This window comes from Polypterus senegalus, chromosome 6 (assembly GCF_016835505.1).
Source record: "Polypterus senegalus isolate Bchr_013 chromosome 6, ASM1683550v1, whole genome shotgun sequence".
Lineage (NCBI taxonomy): Eukaryota > Metazoa > Chordata > Cladistia > Polypteriformes > Polypteridae > Polypterus > Polypterus senegalus.
The window spans coordinates 117,550,898-117,575,963 of NC_053159.1; the positions used below are offsets into that span (position 1 = coordinate 117,550,898).

The following is a 25,066-nucleotide window of genomic DNA, read 5'->3' on the forward strand; positions in this document are numbered from 1 at the left end:
ATACTAATAAAAGGCAAAGCCCTCACTCACTCACTCACTCACTCACTGACTCATCACTAATTCTCCAACTTCCCGTGTGGGTGGAAGGCTGAAATTTGGCAGGTTCATTCCTTACAGCTTCCTTACAAAAGTTGGGCAGGTTTTATATCGAAATTCTACGCGTAATGGTCATAACTGGAAGCAGTTTTTCTCCATTTACTGTAATGGAGATGAGCTTCAACGCCGTGAGGGCGGAGTTTCGTGTGACATCATCACGCCTCCCACGTAATCACGCAGTACATAGAAAACCAGGAAGACCTCAAAAATGCGCTGAAGAAAACATGCATTATATAATTGAGAAGGCAGCGAAACAATAAGAAGTGAGCGAGTGACATATACAACCATATTCATGAGTTCTGCTACTTCGGAAACAAAGCACGATGTAAACCTACACTTTAAATTAAGTTCATAGACAGGCTGCGCTGGCGTTTGTAATTTAGTGCCTGCCCATATAAGGCCGTCCGTCAGCGGCAATCCAATAGCAAACTGCCACGGGTAAATATTCACGGGTGAAGGACTGTGCTTATGGAGAGGAAGATGAGATGGTCAGGGTGGTGTTTGACACAAACTCAGCGAAACTGCGAGAGAAAGTTTTAAGTGCCAGGACTAAGGTAACATTAAATACAGCCACGGACATAGCACGAGATGGCACCAGCACAGCTGGGAACCTTCGATGCATGTACACCGAGCGCTCACGTGAACTGACGCGTGCACAGATAAAAGGCAACAGTTCCAAAGAGCTGAACAAAACCGAATTACACAATTGAAAAGGCAGCAAAAATATGAAGCGTCTGATAAGCATATTCATAAATCCAGCTACTGCGGAAACAAAGCACACGGTGGAAAAAGTCAATGTCCCGCAACAGTGTAAAAAAAACCCGTGCATGCAGTGTGTCAGGTCTCAGATAAAGAAGAAGACGAGCTGTTTATTGATGCAGTAAGAAACGAATCGATGAAAGAAACCTGTCATCTTTACAACGATTGACAAACACGGAATGTAACTTGAACACAACACATCCTACAAATACGAGCCTGATTGAAAGAAATAATGATAATCAAATCCTTGATGACAGCAACACTCAGTAACACTCACAAAACAAATACTGTATATTGACAGTCATGTTACGTTATTTTTAAAATGTTCCCTTTTCTTTTCTAGCTTTTTAACACACTACTTCTCCGCTGCGATACGCGGGTATATATATATATGTATATATATATTCCGATCTACATACTCGAATAATGGACACTTTATTCGCCATCAATGATTGTTTTGGTAAAGCCATACTCAGTGTATTCATTAGATGAACGGTAAAAAAGTAAGAGCGAGGGGAGGATGACTCATTGAGGCATGCAGGCTGTAGTCTTGCGTCAACTCTATCTGAATTGCGCGATCACATTTGAAAAATATATCTTTTCAAGTTCTATTTAGTCCATATGTGTAAACTCAAGGGCGCGGGCCACATCCGCCCGGCGTAATTATATCCGCCCGAGATCATTTTATATACTGTATTATTGTTATTAATGGCCCGGGTATATGAAGCGCTGGTAACACAATAAACTACAGATCCCATAATGCAGCGCTTCAGCTGCCTTGCCAACACTTAGCGTTAATCAAGTCTACCTTATGATGCTGCAAGTTATTGCGAAGCTAGAGTTATTGCGCACTGAGTTTGCACGGCGCTTTGGTGACTTTGAAGAACAAAAAAAGTCCGTCTACATGCAGCTCGAACCTTGTGCATGTTTGGTAGCACATATCTGTGTGAGAAGCCCTTCTCAGTGATAAAGACTAACAAAACAGCACACAGGAGTCGCCTTACTGATGAGCACCTGCAATCCATCCTGAGAATCTCCACAACACAGAACCTCACACCAAACAGAAACGAACTTGTGGCCAAAAAAAGATGCCAGGCGTCCAGCTCTAAAATGACATATGAGCAAAGACAACTGAATGATTTGATTTGTTATTGCACGTAAGAGCGGAGTCAACCGTTTTAACAAACAGCGTATTGCACTGATACGAAATAGCTGTGTGTGTATATATGTAGATATGTATGTATATGTATATATATGTTTATATAGTTGTGTGTGTATGTATGTATATATATGTGTATTTGTGTGTATATATGTGTGTGTATGTATGTATGTATGTGTGTGTGTATATGTAGATATATATATGTATGTACAGTATATATGTGTATATGTATAGATATGTATATATATATATATGTGTTTATGTGTGTGTGTAAATATATATATATATATATATATAATATATATATATGAATGACAACAACACTCATCTCTCACAACAGTGACAAAACAATTACATTGACAATCAGGTTACGTTATTTTCAAAATGTTTCCTTTTCTTTTTCATTGCTTCTTTAACACACTACTTCTCCGCTGCGAAGCGCGGGTATTTTGCTAGTAATTCTATAAGTTACACATATCTTCAGTTGCTCACTTGTAGTAGTCATGTTAATCAGTCTCTCAAATGTGTCCTCAGACATAAAGGAACCATTTTAAAACAAGGATCTAGAACTGATACTTGTTGATATTGAATGAATGGGGCATAAAAGGAAAAGCACAGGCCATTGTAACTAATAATGTCATTATTATGGAGTTACTTCAAGTCGGCTCCTTTGCGCACATTTGTATCACACGCTGCTCTTAAAGTTCCAATAATTGCCTGCTTGCTTTGCTTGGTGAAGCACACTGCAGTTTTTTTTCACTGAAGCACAGCTAGCCACCATATGTGTCGAGTTGTTTTTAATGTGTAATTGTCACATAGGAATCTGCTCTCCTGGATTTTCAGCTGTCACAAGTTAGGGCTACTCTTTCCACAGGCCAGAGAGATGTGGCATCGCTTTGCTTAGGATCTTCATATAGCCTAGGCACAATAACTTCTCTCAGTTGCTTTCTGGTTGGTATGGCATATCACATTTCAAAAACCTGTATCATTTGCTGAAAGCCCTCATTTTCAACAACAGTGCAGGGTCTTATCATTACAAATAAAAACTGCTATAGATTCTGTTATTTTTATTTTCATGAGACAAATTAAACAGAAGTTCTGAGCTACCCGCTGTCTCTAGAGAATGGATTGTGTAGGCTTTACTGTATTTGTTTTAGATGTTGACTGAGATTGTGTTTATGGATAATGTCAGGATAAATGATTTTTCACATTTGTTGTGTTCCAACAGTAATTAAAGTCTGAGTCTCACCGCTTATATATGGCTTTGCGTTATTCCAGCTGTTCTTTACCAATGCACCGTTTGAATCCATAGTAAGGCCAGACATCTGATTTAAGTGTCTAAGACACTTGATTTCAGTTTAAGAGGACACCCAGTTTTATGGGAGATAAAGTGTTTTTTCAGTAGAAAAACTTAACAGGTGCATTAGTTGACGTTAACATTATACAAAGTTAATCTAAATTAACTCTTTAATTCAATAATTGTTTTTTATCAGTATGCTGCTGCTGAAGTATGTGAATTTCCCCTTAGGAGTAATAAAGTATCTATCTCTATCTCTAGTGCCATCTACTTAATCAGATGGCAAAAACTAAGATAAGCAAAAATCAACATATAATAATTGAGCAGTACAGAGATTCACAAGATCAATCTTGAGACTTTAAGAATCAATATTGAATCGTGAAAGTGAGAAATAATGATTACCGTATTTCCCCAACGATAGGCCGTGGCATATACATTAATTTTACAAACCTGCGTAATGGATGCAGCTTGCTTAAATGGGGCAGCCTATCTTAAAAACATTTCAGTCGCCATTCCTCATGCATTAATTTTGTAGGCTATTGTTGAAACTATCCCATTGTCCTCACACTACGCGAGAATCCATTCTTTAAGTCATTTCTCCAAGTTTGGCCATTTTGCTTCCCTTGTACGCCTTACACACCTACGTGGCAGAAGCACATGCAAGGCTTCCTCATTTGTCTGCCAATTTCTCACTTGTTTTTCATCTACTTCAAAGTGGCGTCCAGCTGCACGATTGCCGTTTTCTTTCGCGAAAGCAACGGCCTGGAGCTTAAATTCTGCAGTGTAGGGCTTGCGTTACAGCATGATATCGGTAAGTGCAAAATTTTATCAATTTAATTGTTCGTGCTCAACTATAATGTCACTATAGTGTTGCAAAGGATTTACATGCTTTTACTTCAGATTGGTAAATTCAGTAACGCCGTGGCTAATAACTTGGGGCGGCTTATCTTAGAGTTTTAAAACATAAATGAGCATTTTCTGCGGCCTATAATGTGGGGAGGCTTATGATTGGGGAAATACGGTAATCGGAAAATGTATATTTTTTTACCCAGACTTATTGTCCAGATTGGTGGCATGACAAAAGGGTGGTATCAAGTGTGCACAGAAAAATGTATACAACGACAAAACAGACCAGCTAGTGACCCCTTTGTTACATTTATTTACTGGAAAGATACAGTATTTTCTTTTTTAATCATACAAGTGAAATGTATATGTAGAATAATAAAACATTGTGTTTTGTATAAATGTGTGTTTTAAAAATAATACAGCTGCACCCTACTACTCAAAAGGATTGGGTAGCAGTTAATTTTTCTATTTCACTTCCTGCTTGAAATTACATAGCTCTCTAGCCAATATCCTTAAAGGGGGTTGGCTCATTAATTCAAGACAGTTCACAGACAAGTCCATGCATTAAGACATTAATTTTACTCAATATTCTGAAAGTAGTAGACTTGCTTATTTCACACAGACCATAAACAAGTAAATACACAAAGACATTATGTTTAAGACATTAATACAACAATGACACATTTCTTTTCTTGTTTCCTTTTGTGATGTAACAGGCTTTTTGTTTAAAAGTATGCACATGCTCTTCAAAAGCAGCAAGAATGTCATCACAAGGCACAAAACCTAAATCTTAATGACATTTTAACATATAAGGAATGTGTAATTTTTTAAGTGTCCATGCATTAAGTTCCTGCACTTTTGTTTTCCACAGTAACTGCTCAAGATGAAAAGAGCTTACCTTATTTGTCACTACTCATTTTTGTTGATTTCATTTTGTCTTGTGCACTTTTGTTAGTATGCCATACAAATGCTTGTGTGCCTCAGCTTGCTATATATATTGAAAAAGAAGATCAAGACAGACCATTGTAACAATTTTTGATATTATATTTACCCAGTTAGTGGCCAAAGATCTCGCAGAGATGAACACAAAGCAGTGTTGTGAAAGTTAAATACACATTAAAACTGAGGCTGATGCAAATAATCAGAGGCAGAGGGAAAAATACACCCACATTAAAGAATCTTTCCCTTTAAAACCCAAGGGCAGGGGACAAAAATTACATGCAGTATTAGTAATAAAAGTACATGCAATATTAGTAGTAATTTTAACATGTATGACTGTCAATAGCATAGTAAAATCTGGGAGCTGAACTGTAATTGCTTTCCTTTTTTGCATGCTGCCTATGTAAATGCTGTTGTAAAATTGGCTGCTTCATTTAATGACTGGCTATTATGAAACCTGCTGAAACCACAAAAGATAATCACACCTCCACCAGCCAATGCTCATAACTTTTAAATGGGGCACACTACCATAGCTAAAGTGTAATTAATTTGAAACAGAAATTCTTGCTTATTTAATATGAATTTATACCAAGCAGTGTGCAAAAATCAGGGGTCTTATTGTCTGAATATTAAAATCATTCTCTGGTACTATGGAATATCCAATAATTTACATGTGAATAATTTTATCAGTCAGGATATGCATACCTTAAGTTGATGAATTGCATTATGCATAGTTAATGCCTCTGCAAACAAAAACTACACCAGCACGTGAAAAATCCCCTTTTCCTGATATTTGTGCTACTTAAATGCTAAGTGTGGGGCCTCAGTTTATTTGTTTCCTAAGGAAGTTGCTGCCCTTTTTCTTAAACGCTATTGATTTAAAAGACATACTCTACTTTCTTGCAGGCAGGCTGCTGCCCAGTCAAACATCTATTTCCCCAAACACCTCCCGAAAGAAGTGCTTGCAAACATGGACCTCAATAATTGTTCATTTTTAATTGGAATATAGCCATCATTTATTTATATTACATGAGGATATATTTTTTTTTTTTTTGTTTTTTTAAGATTTTCATCATTATCACCGCAGTCTTAATTTTGCTTTCCCTGGTGTTCTTGTTTTTTAGATTGTTATTTCCTAATGAGCATGCAGGCTATAAATAGTTGCTTCCTTTCAGTATCATCTGACCTTGTGTTTTCTCTGCTCATTATTGTCATTGTTAGATTACAATAGAGCAAACTCACCAGAAAAAAAGAGTAATCTTTTGGAAAATGACAAAGAGTTTGAAACTACTGCATAAGATTTATAATATTTCTATTAATTTTTAATCTCTCAATGCTATGTTTTTCTGGTTGCAGAATAAGAGAAGGAAAGGAGATTAATTAATTAGATCAATGGTGAAATGAATCACTGATTATAAAATTAGTCAGAAGAAAAACCTGCAGCTTCAGGTAGCCCCTGTCAAATGGGTGTGCTTATTGCAGAGTATCTGGTTTAATACAATACTTGGACAGAAATGGAAGTGAAAATAGTGGAGTACTGACAATTACTAATCTCTCAATTCATAAATAATTGGGTGGTGTCATAATAAAAGAATTTTACAGTGTAAGAATTATATGACATGGGAGAATGAAAGCATCAACAAGCCATAAAATTAAATAACAAGTTCCATTACTGGCAAGGGTTGGCTTCTAATTAAGTAATTGTGTTGGAGCAAGAACCTACAGGAACAGACTTGAGGAACCTTGTACTGCAATAAAAACGTTTACTTCCATGCTTTTCTTTTCTCTTCCTCTTACCAATCCTGTTTGCTTGTTTTGATTGACCCCTTTCTTTTTCTTCCTCAAAACCTCTTCAGTCTTGAGATGGATTAAGTTCAATTTTTTTCCATCGCTTCATAGGTCTCTCATTTATATTTACTTGGATGTACGCATGGGAGCACTGATCTCTGATGTGTGCTGATCAGTGCTGCCGTACTGCCTTGTTTTATTCTACATTCATGGCCATGTTGCATTTATGAATCACTAACTGAAATCCAGCCATCAATCTTGGTATATTCTACATAAATATCTTTAGTAAAATAATTTGGTATTTTTAGCATGGAATTACCCAAAAAATGACTGCTGGCTATAGCTGGTCCACTATATCTTTGACTTTACCAAACAAGTCCTTGGTCTGAAAAATTTTACACTGACTTATATGAAACATGTTTTCTTCGCTTCATTAGACCAACTTGTTGGTTATTGCTTATTTTTCATCATTTTTTTATATAAATGAAGGCAAATTGAATCTATGCAAAATAGTTAATTCTGTTTAGTTAAAATGTTATTTGCATATTCTGCAACGTGCCTTTGGCTTTTGCAAAGTTTTTTTGGGGGGCAGAGCTCCCTAACCCCCCCACATTGTTTTGTCTTGAAGATGTAGCAGTCATGAACTTAATGTCTTCTTACACCCGCTTTGACTCTAATAACAAGCAACACATCATTTAATTGCCTGCAGCACCATATGATTCATCTTTCTTTTTTTTTTTTTGTTTCTTTACGTGACGCAAGAAAGATGTTTAAACAAGTTATTATCCGTAGACCAATTAGGTGACGTGTTCAATGACATCTTTAATATTTTTTTGAAAGAATCTGTTGTCCCCACCTACTTCAAAAGAACAACAATTATCCTTTTGTCAAAGAATACTATCTTATGAACAGCTTCGATTTCTATCTACAGGTCATAAGATTACTGAACAGCTAATACATCCATTCATCCATCCATTTTCATCCCACTTATCCTGAACAGATTTGCAGGGAAGCTGGGGCATATCCCGGCAAATATCAGGTGCAAAGTAGGAACGTTCCTTGGATAGAGTGCCAGCCCATCACAGGTCGAACACACTCACATACAAACACACACCAGGGCTAATTTAGCAATGTCATAAGAACAGATAACTTTCTTACTTGATTTCTGCTTTTAAACATCAACTACTTGTAGCTTAACTACTTACAAAAACTAGCCAGTAAGGGAGCTAAAAACTGTAAAAAGCAGATCATAGTGTAACTGCTCTTTATATGCCAATTAGCTTTCTTCTGCCAGCACCATCACAGTTTGAGTTTGGCACTAATTTGAAGCTACATGGACGTTATGAATATCCAGTATTCAAAGGGAATGCAGGAAGTGAAAAGTGAGCTGCTGCTCGGGCATCAATCAACACTGTGTGCTCAGAAGGAACACCAAAAATAGTTAAAGCACAGTCATCTATCCTGTGTTTATGTGGCTAAGCACTAGGCATTTTTCTTAGTGCTCTTCCTGTTTTACCACTAGTTCTAGCTATCCACTAAATTAAATGTTCATGCCTTTACTACCTAGGTCAATCAATGACTGCTGCTTCTCATTGATCAGTGTGCTGGCTGTTCCCAACACAGTTTTACAGAAAGGGCCATATAAAGAAGTCCTTGTTGAGGAGCTTTGAAGGCCTTTTCTATCCTACCTTAAATTACTGTAACAGTATGGTACACTCATACCTACAATATCCTTTATTTCACCATTATTACCTGTCAAATGCATGCATTTTTATGCATAACATAAGTTTTTTTATAGATATTTCAACAAAGGTATTGTTTTAGTAATCAATGTATAAAGTAAAATCTCAGTATACATAATATGCATTTGACCATAGGGAGTGTGTATTTCAGTGCACGGTATATGAGACAGAATCTCTCAGTAGAGAACATGTGTTTCAATATACAGTCTGTGGAATTCAGTATAGAATTTATTTACTTTTAAGAAAGACATGTGCCTTGAACAGCAGCTCATAAATTAATAGATAGCACCATTACTGCAGACATACATACATAAAAAAAAAAAATCTGCAGACTGTTTTTACTGGATTTCTGAAAATTTTAGATGAAAAAGCAGAGACGATTTAATTTATATTTTTTGTTACAAAAGCAGATTTGTTGCAAACGAAAGTGCCCCAAATAGTGTGTTTACTTGTTAATGTGACAATGTTGTTACAAGTGGAATTTTAATGTTCATGAGTAGGCATCATTAACTTTTCAGTTATGGAAAATGCCAATGAATAAATGTAGTATTATGCATGTATTAAGTAATCTATGTTGATTCTTTTGTCACTCTTTGTAAAGCATATGGCAAAGTTACCCACTTGCTGGTGGTGGTGGTGGTGGTGTTAGTAGTAGTAATAGTAGTGGTGGTGGTGGTTGTGGTGTGAGGTGTTGTGCACCAGCGCTGAGAGAGAACCCGCTGCTGTGCAATATCATGCCCTACTCGATGCAGTTTAGAAGTCAGAAACCTGCTTGTTCACTTCTAGGATGGAAATTCCCTTTAGCTCAACTGGTCAAGCAGCCACTGACTAACTTGTAAAAGTAAGCCACCACAGGCTTATGGAGCCCTGGGAGACCTCATTGGTGACAGTTCCATTTGTTCTTACAAATGAAATTCAGTCTCTAAAAATCTTCAGTTATATATGGCATAATTAGCTATACTGCCATGTGACTTAGTAAATTTTACTGTACCAAAAGAGATAAAAATATACAATGAGAAATGCAAACTAGGTAAGATATTAAATTTCAGAGTTACCACTGAACAAAAATTCAGATTCATATGCTAAATGGTGACTAATCAGCAGTGTTTTGTAGATATTTAAAACTTAGTTTTAGATATGTGCTAGATATGTGTTCCGTATTTGAATTTGTAACAAGAACTATATGTATATCCTTGAAATGCTACTGGGGCTACTTTGTACCAACAGCAATACATCTGCATAATGCCTCACTGTGTCTGTGACAGTCAAGTCAGATCAGTTTTTTTTTTTTTTATAATTTTCGTGCTTTATAATCACTCTGGTGTGTGTTCACACCAAAGTGTATGTGCATGTTTATGTACTTACTTATCTACCTATTTAATCTTAGGGTTTTGAAGAAGAGGAGTATCACCTGAGTTAATTTTTGTTTGCATTGTCCTGCTTAACACACTTTACACGTCCTTACAGAGACAGTTAACTTTTTAAAATCTCTTGCTTCTTAAAATATAAATTGCCATTTGGTTTCTCTGTTTGCTTGCAGTACACTCTGGCATATTTCCACCGTGGTTGAGACGTTTTTGGTCAGGTTGCCTTTTGCAGTGCTATTAGTTAAACAAATATGTTCTGTTTCACATTCTTAACATAACAAATTATTTCGTGTTTCTCATTCTTAAATAATCAGGATTACAAAATGTATGCATGCTTTCCATTTTGACTGTTTAATTTATAAATCTGCATATCTTAGTGATTTATGATATGTGCTGGACACTTGCTACCTCTAGTGGTCTGTTGTGCTCATACATTCTGGGTTCTAATAGTCCATTTAAATAAATGTCGGGCTCGGGTTGGTGGCAGGATTGGCACTCCAGCCACCATAAAAAACCTCACACTGTTCCAGTTTGGTGCTGGGTTGCCTGCAGCACTCGGGTCCCAATCTGGGTGGTTCGTCATGTGGTGGGTGCGGCAACACACTGTATCTACGCATGCTCCCAACCTCTCTCTCCCTCTCTATCTTTCAAAGTACAGTGGCATGTAAAAGTTTGTGCAGCTTTGCTTAAAATGTCTGTTACTGTGAATAGTTAAATGAACTGATCACCAAAAGGCATAAACTTAAACTGACAAATTTATTTAATATTTTAAGCAAGTTTACATTTTATTTCCATCATTCACAGTTACAAAATATTAAAAAAATGAAAAGGGCCTGAAACAAAAGTTTGGGAATCCCGACATGGTCAGTACTTAGTAACACCTCCTTTCACAAGTATATCTTGTAAACACTTAGAGTCTTTCAGTTCTTACTTGGGGTATTTTTGCCCATTTATCTTTGCAAAAGGCTTCTGATTCTGCAAGAATCTTGTGTTGTCTTGCATGCACTGCTCTTTTGACCTCTATCCACAGATTTTCAATGATGTTTATGTCAGGTGACTGTGAGGACCTTGGGAAAACCATTGGCTTGCACACCTTAAACACAGTTGTATATTTTGGGGTGTGTTTCGAATCATTATCTTGCTGTAGGACCCATCCTGTTTTTAACTTCAACTTTTTTTTACAGATGGGGTGATATTTTCTTTCAGAATTTGCTGGTATTTATTTGAATCCATTCATCCCTCTACCAATGACATTTTCCCTGTGCCAGTGGCTGCAACACAAGTCTAAAGCATGATCAATCCTCCCCTATGCTTAATAGTTGAAGAGATGTTCTTTTCCTGGCACCCTTTTTTCATCAAACATACCTTTGTATACGTTGTGGTTCAAAAAGTTCTTCGTTGATTTCAGTCTACAAAACTGTTTCCAAAATGCATCAGGCTTATTTAGATGTTCATTTGTAAACTTCAGGTGCTAAATCTTGTGGCTAGGACACAGGAAAGGTTTTCTTCTGCTGGGGTTTCCTAATGATGACTATGAACAAGTCATAACATTAATGACCTTAAGGTTTTAGATCTTGGTAAAAGTTATCCGAGACCCCAAATATCTTTGGGTGCCCAAACTTTTACTTGGTGTGCATTTCCTTTTTTTCACTGTACAATTGTACAAAATAAAAACAATACAGTAAACTTTTATAAAATGCTGAAAACAAATTTGTCATCCTTAACTGAATGCCTTTTGGTGATCATTTCATCTTCTGCTCACTTAATTAACTATTTGCTGTAAGACATTTTAAGCAAGGGAACCCAAACTTTTACATGCCAGTATAAGCTTTAGAACCAGTTTTTCTATTATTGGAACCACATGGGTCCCATAAATCCCCAATACATTCTGTTTGATATTGCCTTTTTGTCTAGAGTAGTTGTGTTGGCCTTTTTGCTAATCCTCCAGAACATCCCTTTCTCTTGGAAGTTCAAAAGCCATCTGCTGAGTTGTGTGCTTTTTTATGCCCTGTAAAATTTTGCAGACATCTTCCTAGGATTTCTTTCAGTCTGTTACCCTTGGAGGTTAGGACTTCAATAGTACCATTCAGGACTGCAAACAACCCCAACAATACACAGAAAAATGAAAAAAAAAAACATTTTCTTTCAGTATAAAAACTGGATTCAACATTTAAGTTTTTTTTTGGTAACCGATACAAATGTCACCTTTCCAACATTTTTTTTCCCCTGAGACTTTTTATAGATCATAAATTGCTGAAGCTGACATAGGGCCAGGGCTTTCTCAAGGGTTGAGTGGGCCCAGGGTATAATTGGTGTAGAGGAGGGTTGGTTGATGGGTGGTGGTGTTGCAGGTTTCAGACTCTTGTGTGGACAGCTGTGGTCAGAGAGTAGCACTGAGGTTAGTGCAGTTGTTAATGCTATCAGTTCCTTTGGTTGTCTCACCAGTGTCCTTGCTGTCAAGATTACCACTAGTATCCTTTTTTCTTTGGTCTTAGTTTTGCAACAGACCTTTCAAAAGTCATTTTACATTTGCATCAACTTCTTCTGCTTTGTTTTTCTCATCTGCTACCTTAGCTATGCCACATTCTGCAATTTACTTTTAGCTTCCAATGGATGATGCAGTAAATGTATGACAGATGTGCCTCCAGTTTTGAGTAATACATCTGCTCTTCCATTAATTTCAGATTTTATTGTGGGTAAAAATAAGAGTTTCGTATAACACATTATTAAAATGTTTATGTATTTATATTTAATGTGAGTGTGAAGAGGGGATATGAATTGGGGAGTAGGAGTAGGTGGCAGCCCACTTTGCCTCTCCCAGAATGACTGCTCTGTATAGAGCTCATGTGTATACAGTAAAGTGATTTGAGGTATGGGTACTGTATAAAAACACTGATTTCTACAACTTTTTTAATTAAAAACTTTTTGAGTGCATTTGTTGTCCCACTTTAAAGTAGTTTCCATCAAAAGCTACACTAAAGCATTCCAGGTTTCCTAGCATTTTATGAACTAAACTTTATGAGACTCTGTTAAGTATAAAGGCATATTCTTATTAAATGTCTTTCTTATATCTATATATGCATACTTGCGGTGGAAACAACATAATAATGGTAAGCCGTGGTTATGTATCAGCAGCCCAGGAAAAGAAATGTTGCTACCAAGGGCACAATGCAAACTGAATAAATAGAAACTGTTCTCCCCAAAAAGGAGTGACACTCCCTTCCTCTATTACATGAAGATATAGACTTTCCAAATCATCATGGCAACCTTTATTCAGAGTTTGAGAAAACTGGTGCTGTACTCAGTTCATTATCTTCACCACAATCTTGCACAGAGAGATACTGTAGGCCAGAATTTGCATTAAAAAAAAACATAAAAATGTTCAAGCTGCTGTTCTGTTTTCTTTGGCCTTGAAAACATTTGTACACTTAGCCCTCACATAATTGAAATCAACCTCAAACCATTGCATAGGTCCAGCACTGTTGACCATACCAGTATTGACTGTGAATTGCTATTAACACTGAATTTGGATTTCTGTGCAGATAATGTAGTGTCAGAAAAATTCCTAAAACCTAACATGATCAAATTCAGATTTGGGTGGATATGTAAACATAAAGTGTAATGTAAATACATGTGAATGTTTTGTGTATAGGAATTGAATTGTTAAAATATAATCGCATATTACACAATGGGGATGGTACAGTGATGCACTGGATACCATTGTTATGTTACAGATCCAGTGTTCCAGGTTCAAATCTCGTACTCAGTTACTGTCAGTGCAGAATTTGAACATTCTCTGAATGTTTAGGAAAAATCTAGTTTTCCTTCCCCAGCCCCCAAAAGCCATGCTGGTTAGGTTAATTGGCAGTTGCACATTGGCCCATCATAAGTGTTCCCTCTGGTGAACTTCTGTTCATTATGTTCATGGCAGCTTTCAGTACAGTGCTGCCAGAATAGGTTGTAACATTCCTTGCATGTTTTGTTGTGTTACGTTATGTATTACGCAATAAGAGGACAGGGGGCTGGACACATTTGCCTTTTGAGGATTCACTGTGTACAGTGGAGTTCATTAACAAGAACTCAACATCAGTCCATGAATTCTTCCATTCATTTTCGAAAGCTGCTTAATTAGAATTTTGTGCTGCAAAAACAGCCTATAGATGTTAGCACTGGAAACAAGGCTAGAACCAATCCAGAACAGGGTACCAGTCCAACTTATGGCCTAATAACATCCCTACTCACAAAGAGCTAGTGTAAAGTTGACACTTATCTCACTTTGCACATATTTGAAATGGTGGAAAAAATTCTGAGAACATAAGACTTGAAAACTGTGGGATGCAAAAATCAAACACATGCAATTAAAAAGGGTAGTATTTTGTACTGCTCACCATGTGGGTAAAGGTTATGGGATATTATGCTTAAGCTATATAATGTCTTTTAAAATACTGCATTGTTTTGCTCCATGTTACAAGGAGGACAGCCACAAACTGTGCTTATTCAAGTGAAAGAGACAAATCATTAAATTATAATACATAATGGGATTAAGAGGGAACAATAGATAGATAGATACTTTATTAATCCCAAGGGGAAATTCACATACTCCAGCAGCAGAATTCTGATAAAGAACAATATTAAATTAAAGTGTGATAAAAATGCAGGTAAAGCAGACAATAACTTTGTATAATGGTAACGTTTAAACCCAGTGGAATTGAAGAGTCGCATAGTGTGGGGGAGGAAAGATCTCCTCAGTATGTGTGTGTATATATATATATATATATATATATATATATATATATATATATATATATATATATAGTCGATTCCTGTTAATCGGACCACATCGGGACGCGATCATTTTGGTCCTAATAACCGGCTGGTCCGATTACACGAACATGCCCTGTACATGTGCAACCAAGACGGAATGTGCTATAAGTAACATATTAAAATGTCATTATGACTTTTATTGTGCTGCACACGCGTATGGCGAACGTACAAACAAGAACTACGTACATGTACGGTTGCTTACAACTTTGTTTATTGAAAAAGTAATCTACAAATTCTTCGAAACGATCTACATGACACTCAGCATGCGAAGCACAATAAAAAAGATTACATTACCAAATTCCAGTCAATGTTTGAAGAACTTGTCTAGTGTGATCTGACGCATTCTGTTGATGCACTGCACTTGAACAAAATTACCACAAACATCTAACCCATCAATGGGACTGCCTTCATTTCCCTCCTGCATGAAATAGCATCACAAAGTTTCAATGCATTTCCTGGCATCCTGTGTTGTCACTTGCACTAACTCATTAGGGTCATCATCATCACTTTACTTGTCTTCCGCGTTACGCTTACATCTGCTTTCTGCTGGCGACTTGTGGCTTCTTTTTCTTATTCTCTGTCACGTTCTTTGGTCCGATTAAGTGGAATTTTGGTCCAAATAAGCGAACAATATTAGGCTTATGTAATATGTTCTGGTTCAGTTCTTTAGGATTTGGTCTGAATAAGCGGCTGGTCCGATTAACCAGTGGTCCAATTAACCGGAATCGACTGTGTGTGTGTGTATATGTGTATATGTATATATATATATATATATATATATATATATATATATATATATATATATATATATATATATATATATATATATATATATATATATATATATATATATATATATATATATATAAAATAAAGATTTTTTAGGAGTAAATATGGTAAATGTCAACTGTTACTGCTTTTTAGAAGAAACACAGAGGTTCAGAAAGAAAATGTTGAAAGGTAAACTTAACACAAATTTCAAGTAGAATTGTGGGAGTTTCCACCTGTTTCTCAGCTCACATGTTTTACATATTTGAGCATAGGTTATTTACACTTATTGTTAATACTAAAAACTTAATTGGAACAACGCCATTGCTGTTAATGCCATAGCCAACATTTGCAGATCTTTTAAACTGATATAATAATGATCCTAATAAAAATATTTGCTCATAGCAAGAAATTACTTATTTTGAATGAAATTTTCATTTTCAAGTGGGTTTCATGGTGGTACACAAGTTAATAATTTTGCTGCAAACCTCCTAATACCTAAAAACTATTTCTCTGGTGAGTGACTGAGTGTAGTTTGCAAGTTCCCCCATGTCTGTGTGGACCCCTATCTAGATGCTGTGAGTTTCTTCTCGCATTACAAAGAAGTGGATGTTAGGTCAGTTAGTGACTCTCAGTTGACCCATTATTAGTGCAAGAGTATACCCTATCACGGACTTGCACTTTATACAATTGGTTCTTACCTTGTTCCTGTTACTGCTTTGACTGAATCTGCCACCCTAGGCCTGAGCTGGTTCATGTCATTTTTAGAATGGATGGATGAATAGTCTGCATGTGAAAGATACCCTGTATCACATACATAGTAGGAAATAGAAAAAGGAAATAATAAAAGCTTTTTGATTTCCTCAGCAATTAAACTAAACTAGAGTTTTTTTTTTGTTTTTTTTTAACCTTTTGATTTTAACGCCCATATTAATAATTGCATTTTTTAACTTATTTTCAGGAGGCATGCAAGATTTCAACTATTTACAAGGGAATTGCTTTGAAGTTACAATGGAGCTAAGTTGCTGTAAATATCCACCAGCAAGTCAACTGGCCAAAGAATGGGAATATAATCAGGAGTCGCTTGTAACATACATAGAGAAGGTTTGATTTCAGAACCTTGGCTTATTAAATAAACTTCCTTGAAGTTGGCTTATTAAATAAAGTTCCTTCTTTTGTAAATTTTCCATTTTCCTTTATATGGGTAACCTTTAAACAATTCTCAGATCTGTTTTAAAAAGCACAAAGAAAAGATTCATAACATGTTGTAGAAGATAAAGCATGTGCCATTTTTCAGTAGTATTATTATGTCATAATAGTTTGAATGATAAATACTTTAAAAACCCACTTGGTTTGCACATTAAGTTGTATATTAATTTATGTAATACATGGAGCCATCAGAGAAAGGCAAAATAAGTAAACACTTATTGTTTAAAGAAACTTTCTTTTTAGCCTGCAAACTGGACTGGCAACTGTGTTGATTGTGAACATCATTAAGTTATGTTGATTTTCAACCATGAAGTAATTAAGTTAAATTTGTAAAGAACACATGCTAATGTTCCCAAAAACAAAACTAACATTAGGGTTTCAAGATTTTTCTTGCCACCCTGAACTGTTTAACTTTATTATGCTTTATTCAGCATACTGTTAACTACTTACACATAAAATGACACCTTTTATTGGCCAACTAAATAGATTACAATATGCAAGCTTTGTTTTAGAGATTTGACCCAACAGGTTATTGGAAATAATATACACAAATAAAAATGGCATGGACAATAATGATGGGACCCTTTACTGAATATATTGTTGTACAACCTTTAGAGGCAATCACTGTAAACGAACAATTACTGTAGCTCACAATAAGACATATGCACCTGTCATCAGGTATTTTGGCTTATTCTTCCTGAGTGAGCAGCTCCAGCTATGTTCGGATTGAAGGGTGCCTTCTCCAGACTGCATGTTTCAGTTCTTTGTATAGACATTTGATAGGATTCAAATTAGGGCTCATAGAAGGCCACTTCAAAATGGTCCAATATTTTGTTTTTAGCCATGCTTGGGTGCTTTTAGATGTGTGTTTTGTGTCATTATCTGGTTGGAGAATCCATGACATGCGATTAAGACAGAGTTTTCTGACACTGGGCAGCACATTTCATTCCAGAATGTCAAGAGATTTAATTGTTCTTTGCACATACTCAAGGCACCCCATGCCAGGCACAGCTAACATCCCAAAATATTACAGAGCCTCCTCCATGTTTCATAGTAGGTATGGTGTTCTTTTCTTTTTTCATCTTAATTTTTCATCTTTGGACATAGTTTGTGGCTTGACAAAAAGTTACAGTTTTATCTCATCTGCTTAAAGGACATTCTACCAGAAACATTGTGGCTTGACAATGTGCATTTTAGCAAGTTTCAGTCTGGCTTTTTATGTTTTTCTTTCAACGGTGGAATTCTCTTGGGATGTCTTCAATGGGGCCCACTGTCACTCAAAAAGCAATGGATGGTGTGATCAGACACTGATTGACCTTGACCTTAGAGTTCCACTTGCATCTCTTTGGAAGTTGCCCTTGGCTTTTATTCTACCATTCTCACTATCCCAATTCTCACTATCCTTCTGCCCATTCCTGGGGTTGTTTTTCCTCCTGTAGCCATGTCCAGAGAGTTTAGCTACACAGTCCCATGGATCTTAACCTTCTCAATAATATTTGCCACCATTTTCTTTCTGATCTCCTAAGACAACTTTCTCCTTTGTTTTCTCTGGTCCATGTTCAGTGCGGGACACATGATGATATCAAACAGCAGAGTGACCTCTTTTCTCCATTTAAATAGGGTGAATGACTGATTGCATGATTGAAGACGTGTGTGATACTAATTAAAGAAAACAACTAGTTTGGAAAAGATCATTCTCATCCAATTACTTTTGATTTTTTTAGGGTTAACAATAAATGTGTCTAGGTTATTTTTAGAATATTTTAGTAGAATAAGCAATACTTTATCTCTGTTTCCACTTGCTTTGCTTTACTTGATGACATATCAAAGGCATGCAGGTACACATGGGACATTAGCTTTTTATTTAATCACTTTTCCGATGCCAATGAGCTGTAAAGGTACCAACAATATGTCCACATCTATACAGTAGAAGCATTGTGAAAACATAATTATTATTAACTGCTGTGCATAAACAGATTATCATTTCCAAAAGCATCCAGTTTCAGTAGTTTAATTAATTAAAAAAGCTGTACTTTCCTGCTTTACAAATATAAAACCCATGCTGTTTTATTTATGGAAAATATCTCATTCTAATTTACCACACTGAGGATACTACTATACTTTGGTGCTCTTGTAATTTCTTGCTGTGGTTCCATTAACTCCAAAAGGGACAGAAAGATAAGAGTAATTAAAATTTCTGCATGCTTAATGGGTGACCATTTATGTAAATCACTTTCAAATGTTTGTTCAACTACATATGTAATTATACCATGGGTTATGGACTTAACTTCTTTTTAATATTATATTCTATAAACAAACCCGGATGCTTCCCAAAAAGTGCCAATAAATGTGGGGAAATCTGCTGTGAAATCTACAGAAATGGACCAAAAATTACATTTGTTTGTCAGAAGTTAATTAACTGCTTATATATATGAACAAGTTTGGGAACCCCTGTCAGCCTGTATAATAATTTACTCTACTTTCAACAAAAAAGATAACAGTGGTATGTCTTTCATTTCCTAGGAACATCTGAGTACTGGGGTGTTTTCTGAACAAAGATTTTTAGTGAAGCAGAATTTAGTTGTATGAAATTAAATCAAATGTGAAAAACTGGCTGTGCACAAATTTAGGTACCCTTGTAATTTTGCTGATTTGAATGCATGTCACTGCTCAATACTGATTACTTGCAACACCAAATTGGTTGGATTAGCACGTTAAGCCTCGAACTTCATAGACAGGTGTGTCCAATCATAAGAAAAGGTATTTAAGGTGGTCAATTGCAAGTTGTGCTTCCCTTTGACTCTCCTCTGAAGAGTGACAGCCTGGGATCCTTAAATCAACTCTCAAAAGATCTGAAAACAAAGATTGTTCAGTATCATGATTTAGGGAGAGGCTACAAAAAGCTATTTCAGATGTTTAAACTGTCAGTTTCAACTGTAAGGAATGTAATCAGGAAATGGAAGGCCACAGGCACAATTGCTGTTAAACTCAGGTCTGGCAGGCCAAGAAAAATACAGGAGCGGCATATGCGCAGGATTGTGAGAATGGTTACAGACAACCCACAGATCACCTCCAAAGACCTGCAAGAACATCTTGCTGCAGATGGTGTATCTGTACATCGTTCTACAATTCAGCACAGTTTGCACAAAGAACATCTGTATGGCAGGGTGATGAGAAAGAAGCCCTTTCCGCACTCACGCCACAAACGGAGTCACTTGTTGTATGCAAATGCTCATTTAGACAAGCAGGTTCATTTTGGAACAAAGTGCTTTGAACTGATGAGACAAAAATTGAGCTATTTGGCCATAAGAAAAAGCGCTTTACATGGCTGAAGAAGAACACCACATTCCAAGAAAAACACCTGCTACCTACTCTCAAATTTGGTGGCGGTTCCATCATGCTGTGTGGCTATTTCAGGGACTGGGGCCCTTGTTAAAGTCGAGGGTGGGATGAATTCAACCCAATATCAACAAATTCTTCAGTATAATGTTCAAACATCAGTCACAAAGTTGGAGTTACGCAGGGGTTGGATATTCCAGCAAGACAATGACCCAAAACACAGTTCGAAATTTACAAAGGCATCCATGCAGAGGGAGAAGTACAATGTTCTGGAATGGCTGTCACAGACCCCTGACTTGATTATCATTGAAAATCTATGGGATGATTTGAAGCAGGCTGTTCATGCTCAGCAACCATCAAATTTAACTGAACTGGAGAGATTTTGTATGGGAGAATAGTCAAAAATACTTCCATCCAGAATCCAGACACTCATCAAAGGCTATAGGAGGCGTCTAGAGGCTGTTATATTTGCAAAAGGAGGCTCAACTAAGTATTAATGTAATATCTCTGTTGGGGTTCCCAAATTTATGCACCTATCTAATTTTGTTATGATCCATATTGAATATTTTCTGTTAATCCAATAAACTTAATGTCACTGCTGAAATACTACTGTTTCCATAAGGCATGTCATATATTAAAAGGAAGCTGCTACTTTGAAAGCTCAGCCAATGATAAACAAAAATCCAAAGAATTAAGAGGGGTTCCCAAACTTTTTCATATGGCTGTAAAAGTTCTGAAATGCTTAATGTAAAAATTATGTGAGGAGGACCACAGTATATCATTATAAGGATATCTGGATTCTGTGACTGAAATTTTTGTCTTTTGCTTGATTCCAGGTTCATATTGGAGTGAAGGGCTTTGTGAAGAGTGCTGAAAACTCCAGCGCCATTTCTGATGCTACTATTGTAGTGTCTGGGATAGCACATAATATAACATCAGGGAAATTTGGAGAGTATTTCAGGCTACTTGTGTCAGGAACTTACAACATTACAGTCTATGCAGAAGGGTATGTACAGTGTCTATAAGAACCTTCAGTTGAAATTAAGGCCACCTTTAAGACATATTAAGCAGAGTAATCAGAATTGGATGTTCTGGAAACAATGTTTGGTACTCCTATCACAGGAGATCAAATGATTTCTAGTTTTCTTAGTTCAAACCAAGGCTCTGGAGTGAAGTAGTTGCCATTTTTTAGCATAGTCAGAATTGCAAAGTTTTTATCTGACTCCAAATCTAGCACAGACTCTTAATTGCTTTAAAAAGTAGAAATATAACTCCAACCATGACAGCTGTCACATTTTATTTGGTAGCACACTAATAAGAACACACAATATGCCAACTGCATAAGTAATTTAGTTTCTGCTGAATTTCTTTACAAGAATGTTAGTATCTGCACCATGCTTGGCAGAAGTGGCAACAATAAACGTGCAAAGAGACACCACATGTTATGAGTTAACTGACAGTGCACCTTCAGGGTCTTCGTATGTTACCTGCACATTACAAGTTTGCCTGGAATTGTTTTTTTAGTCCTGTTCCAAAAAAATCTGTTCACCACTCGTTTTTATTTTAATGAAAACAAATCTGCAATATTTTTACAGTTGCATCGGCAAAGCATAAGCTGCACAAAGCCTTTGAAAGATGGATGGATGTATGGATGGATGGATGGATGGATGTATGTATGTATTCACTCACTCACTCACTCACTCACTCACTCCCTCCCTTATGGAGTCAATGATGAATGTTGTCTGGTGCTGGTGATTTGTTAGGGTTCAGCCTATTTAATCTAAGCAGTAGTCATTCCTCTACTGTTTCCAAATCACTAAGTGTACTTTTGGGAGGTTATCCACATCTTCACATATGTAAAAATTAAAATAAAGTTCAGAGCATTTGCTACTTCACTGTCTCTTTATATTCTAGCTTGCATTTATTTGTACCTCTTTACTTTTTTCCTTGACTGTTCTATTACTACTAAAAATAGTTAAAAGAACTTGATTAGGCCATTTTTTACCTGTTTTGCAACATTCTTCTTCAGCTACATTTTAGATTTCCTGATATTATTTTTTTTAATCTGTTGCTCTCATATGTCCTTTACTTGGCGCTCAAGTTATTAATCTTATTGTATATTCCTTTAACAGCTTTTTTCCTCACTGCAACTTCTTTTTTAATTACTTATAGATCCACCATAATATCAGTTCTCTTTAATTTTAGGTGCTTCTACATTTTGGAATAAACTTGTCCTGTATTATATGTAAAATATTTTCAAATCTACCCGGCTTCTCCTGAACTGTCTCCACACTTAAACGCCTATCCCAGCTGATCTAATTTAGACTTTGTTGCATCTGCTCTGGATTAGCCTTATTAAAATTAAAATTTCAGTTTTAAATATGTGCTCTGCCCAAATACTGTGACATTTATGTTATGGTCACTAGAATGACTAAATCATAAATATTTCCTGAATCCTATCCTGAATATCATAGAATGCTAAATCTAGATAGGTCTCCTCACATATTGGTGTTTTAACATGCTGTGTTAATAAAAAACAATCATTGATTACATTCAAAACTCTTGTTCTTATGCCCTGCTATTTGTATGGCCAGCCCACTTTGGGCAATTAAAGTCTCCCATGACTATAATTTACTGATATAAATTTGCCTTGTTAGTATTATTAAAAAATATATATTGATAAATATCCCTGTGGCTCACCATCTAACTGAAAAAGACTTGCATCCATATCCTGTTTTATGTAAATGGCAACTGCCATTAGCAGTAGTGTTATTGTTGGAATCTATCTAATAGACAGGAGTGTTTATTGGTTAATATATACTTCCACAATACTTATTCTGTCCTGGTCAAAGATGAGAGAAGGAGAGAACTCATGAACAGTTATTATGCTATTGAAGAATTTTAATAAATTGGTGCACAGATTTACGTTATGCAATTGACAAATTGAGTGTATCAAATATTATAGTACATCTGTAACAGCTATTCAGATTAATCCAATTTAAAACATTTTCTTTAAATATATCACTCTTTTACATCTCTCACTACATTACTACCACTTTTAAAAAAGTATGGGTATCATTGGAGTTTCTTGGCTTATGTTGACTAAACTATTAAACAATAGTGAATATAGTACTTGATAATAAAACTGGCATTATGGTTAATTAAAAAAAATTATAAATATATGTGTTCAATTGTCTACTGCAATTATATTTTTTCTGAAAGTAATTTTTTAAAATTCTTTTGGTGCTAGATACGTGCCTGTGACAGCAAGTCAAATCCAAGTTCCTGAAGATGGTTCTACGAAAATAAACTTTACACTTTCTTTATCAAAATCGGCTGAAAACAACAGACTTGTGTCCTCTGCATCCCCCGGACACTTCTCAATCCAACCCCAGGAATTCCGACATCATCACTATGCAGATATGGAGATCTTCTTGAGGCGGCATAGCACAGAATATCCTGACATCACACGGCTATACACTATTGGAAAAACTGTTGAGAAAAAGGAGCTGTATGTAATGGAAATTTCTGACAACCCTGGTGTCCATGAGCCTGGTATACATTGTTTCTCAGTTTATTCCCCAACTTCCCCCTGCTCCCTTTGTCAGTAAGTTAGAGAACAATAGTTAGCATCATGAAAATTATTCATGGCCTGTTCAAACTGGTAGATGCTCAGAGTTCTTTTGGTCAGTGACTAATTTATCTCTTTATTAAAGGTTATATCTTTTGAAGTAGAGAGAAAGACTTGTCAATACTAATTTGGTGTATTTATGTATGGATTTGTTTGAAGGCAAGTAGAACAAAGTACAGTGAACTTAAGTGATTTCTCCTAGTTATGAAAAAGGCATATTATGGAAGTGGAATAAAATATTTGCTTTCACAGATGTCTGGGAATTAATGAAAATATATTTTCCTATATAAAAACATTCAATTGTAAATTTTTACTGGGTTTACCTAGGTAGCTGATCTCAGACCTTTCTTGACTTTTAGGTTTCATATAGTGATTTTCGATGCTTATCTATATTTTTGTCATATAATTGTACCAGTAGGAATGTCGTGCCTCCCACCCATAATTCGGGTTCCCTTTGCAGTTTCTTGCATCATTGCAGATTCTTGCCCTTGTTCTTTTCAAGTTTTCTTTTCCCTATACTGGGGAAAACCTTTCCTACCACTCAGATTTTTTTAAATTTTCTTTATTTAACAGTTGTTATTATTATTTTGATTCACAAATGTAATACAACAATTAACACTGCATGCTTCTATGCTTCTCTTTTAGAGACAAGTAAAAAGAGATTTAACAAGGATGTTTTTGTCAATAATAACAAGTTCACATACTATATAAAGTATCTAGTTTAGTTTATAGATAATATTTTGATACAGGGTCCAGATTTAATTTCTGGCGTATTCATTTGTGTTTGCATGATTTGATTATTGGGAGTAAGTGCATGTGACTGTGCCTAGTGATTTACTGACACATCTTCCAGGTTTGATTCCTATCCTCTGTGTCATGCTGCAGACATAGGCCCTTGTATTTCCTATGGCAATGTGCAGATTTGTACTTCTGTCCTATAAGAATATGTATAGAGAGATATTTCAGCATATTTTAGTAGGAAGATACATGTGATCCAGAACTAAAATAATGATTAAATCTGAAACACATCATTGGTGAGGGTAATGCTACTGGCAAAAAAAAAAAAATCATAACATAAAAAAAAAATCATAACATAACTATATGGTGTAATAAATTTGTAGCATATTTGACAGAAATATCCTTAGACTTTGTTGGCACTAATTACGATCTAAGAGTGCTCACACAAATCGTGTGCATACATAATGAGAATTCATCAGTCTTAGGCACCTTCATTGTCCAATTAGCCCATGAACTGTAAACAAAGTACAGGGTAGTCTGATGTTCACATGAATTCTCAATGTG

General features: G+C 35.9%; 1 protein-coding gene across 1 annotated transcript in view; it reads left to right on the plus strand.

Annotated features, from left to right (window-relative positions):
• cpda (carboxypeptidase D, a) overlaps window positions 1-25,066 on the plus strand; it is an 80,699-nt gene that overhangs the window by 14,006 nt on the left and 41,627 nt on the right. Inside the window, exons 3-5 of the mRNA XM_039756908.1 lie at window positions 16,547-16,689; window positions 20,970-21,139; window positions 23,384-23,688. Of these exons, the coding sequence (XP_039612842.1) occupies window positions 16,547-16,689; window positions 20,970-21,139; window positions 23,384-23,688 (618 nt within the window). The remainder of the gene's footprint in view (window positions 1-16,546; window positions 16,690-20,969; window positions 21,140-23,383; window positions 23,689-25,066) is intronic.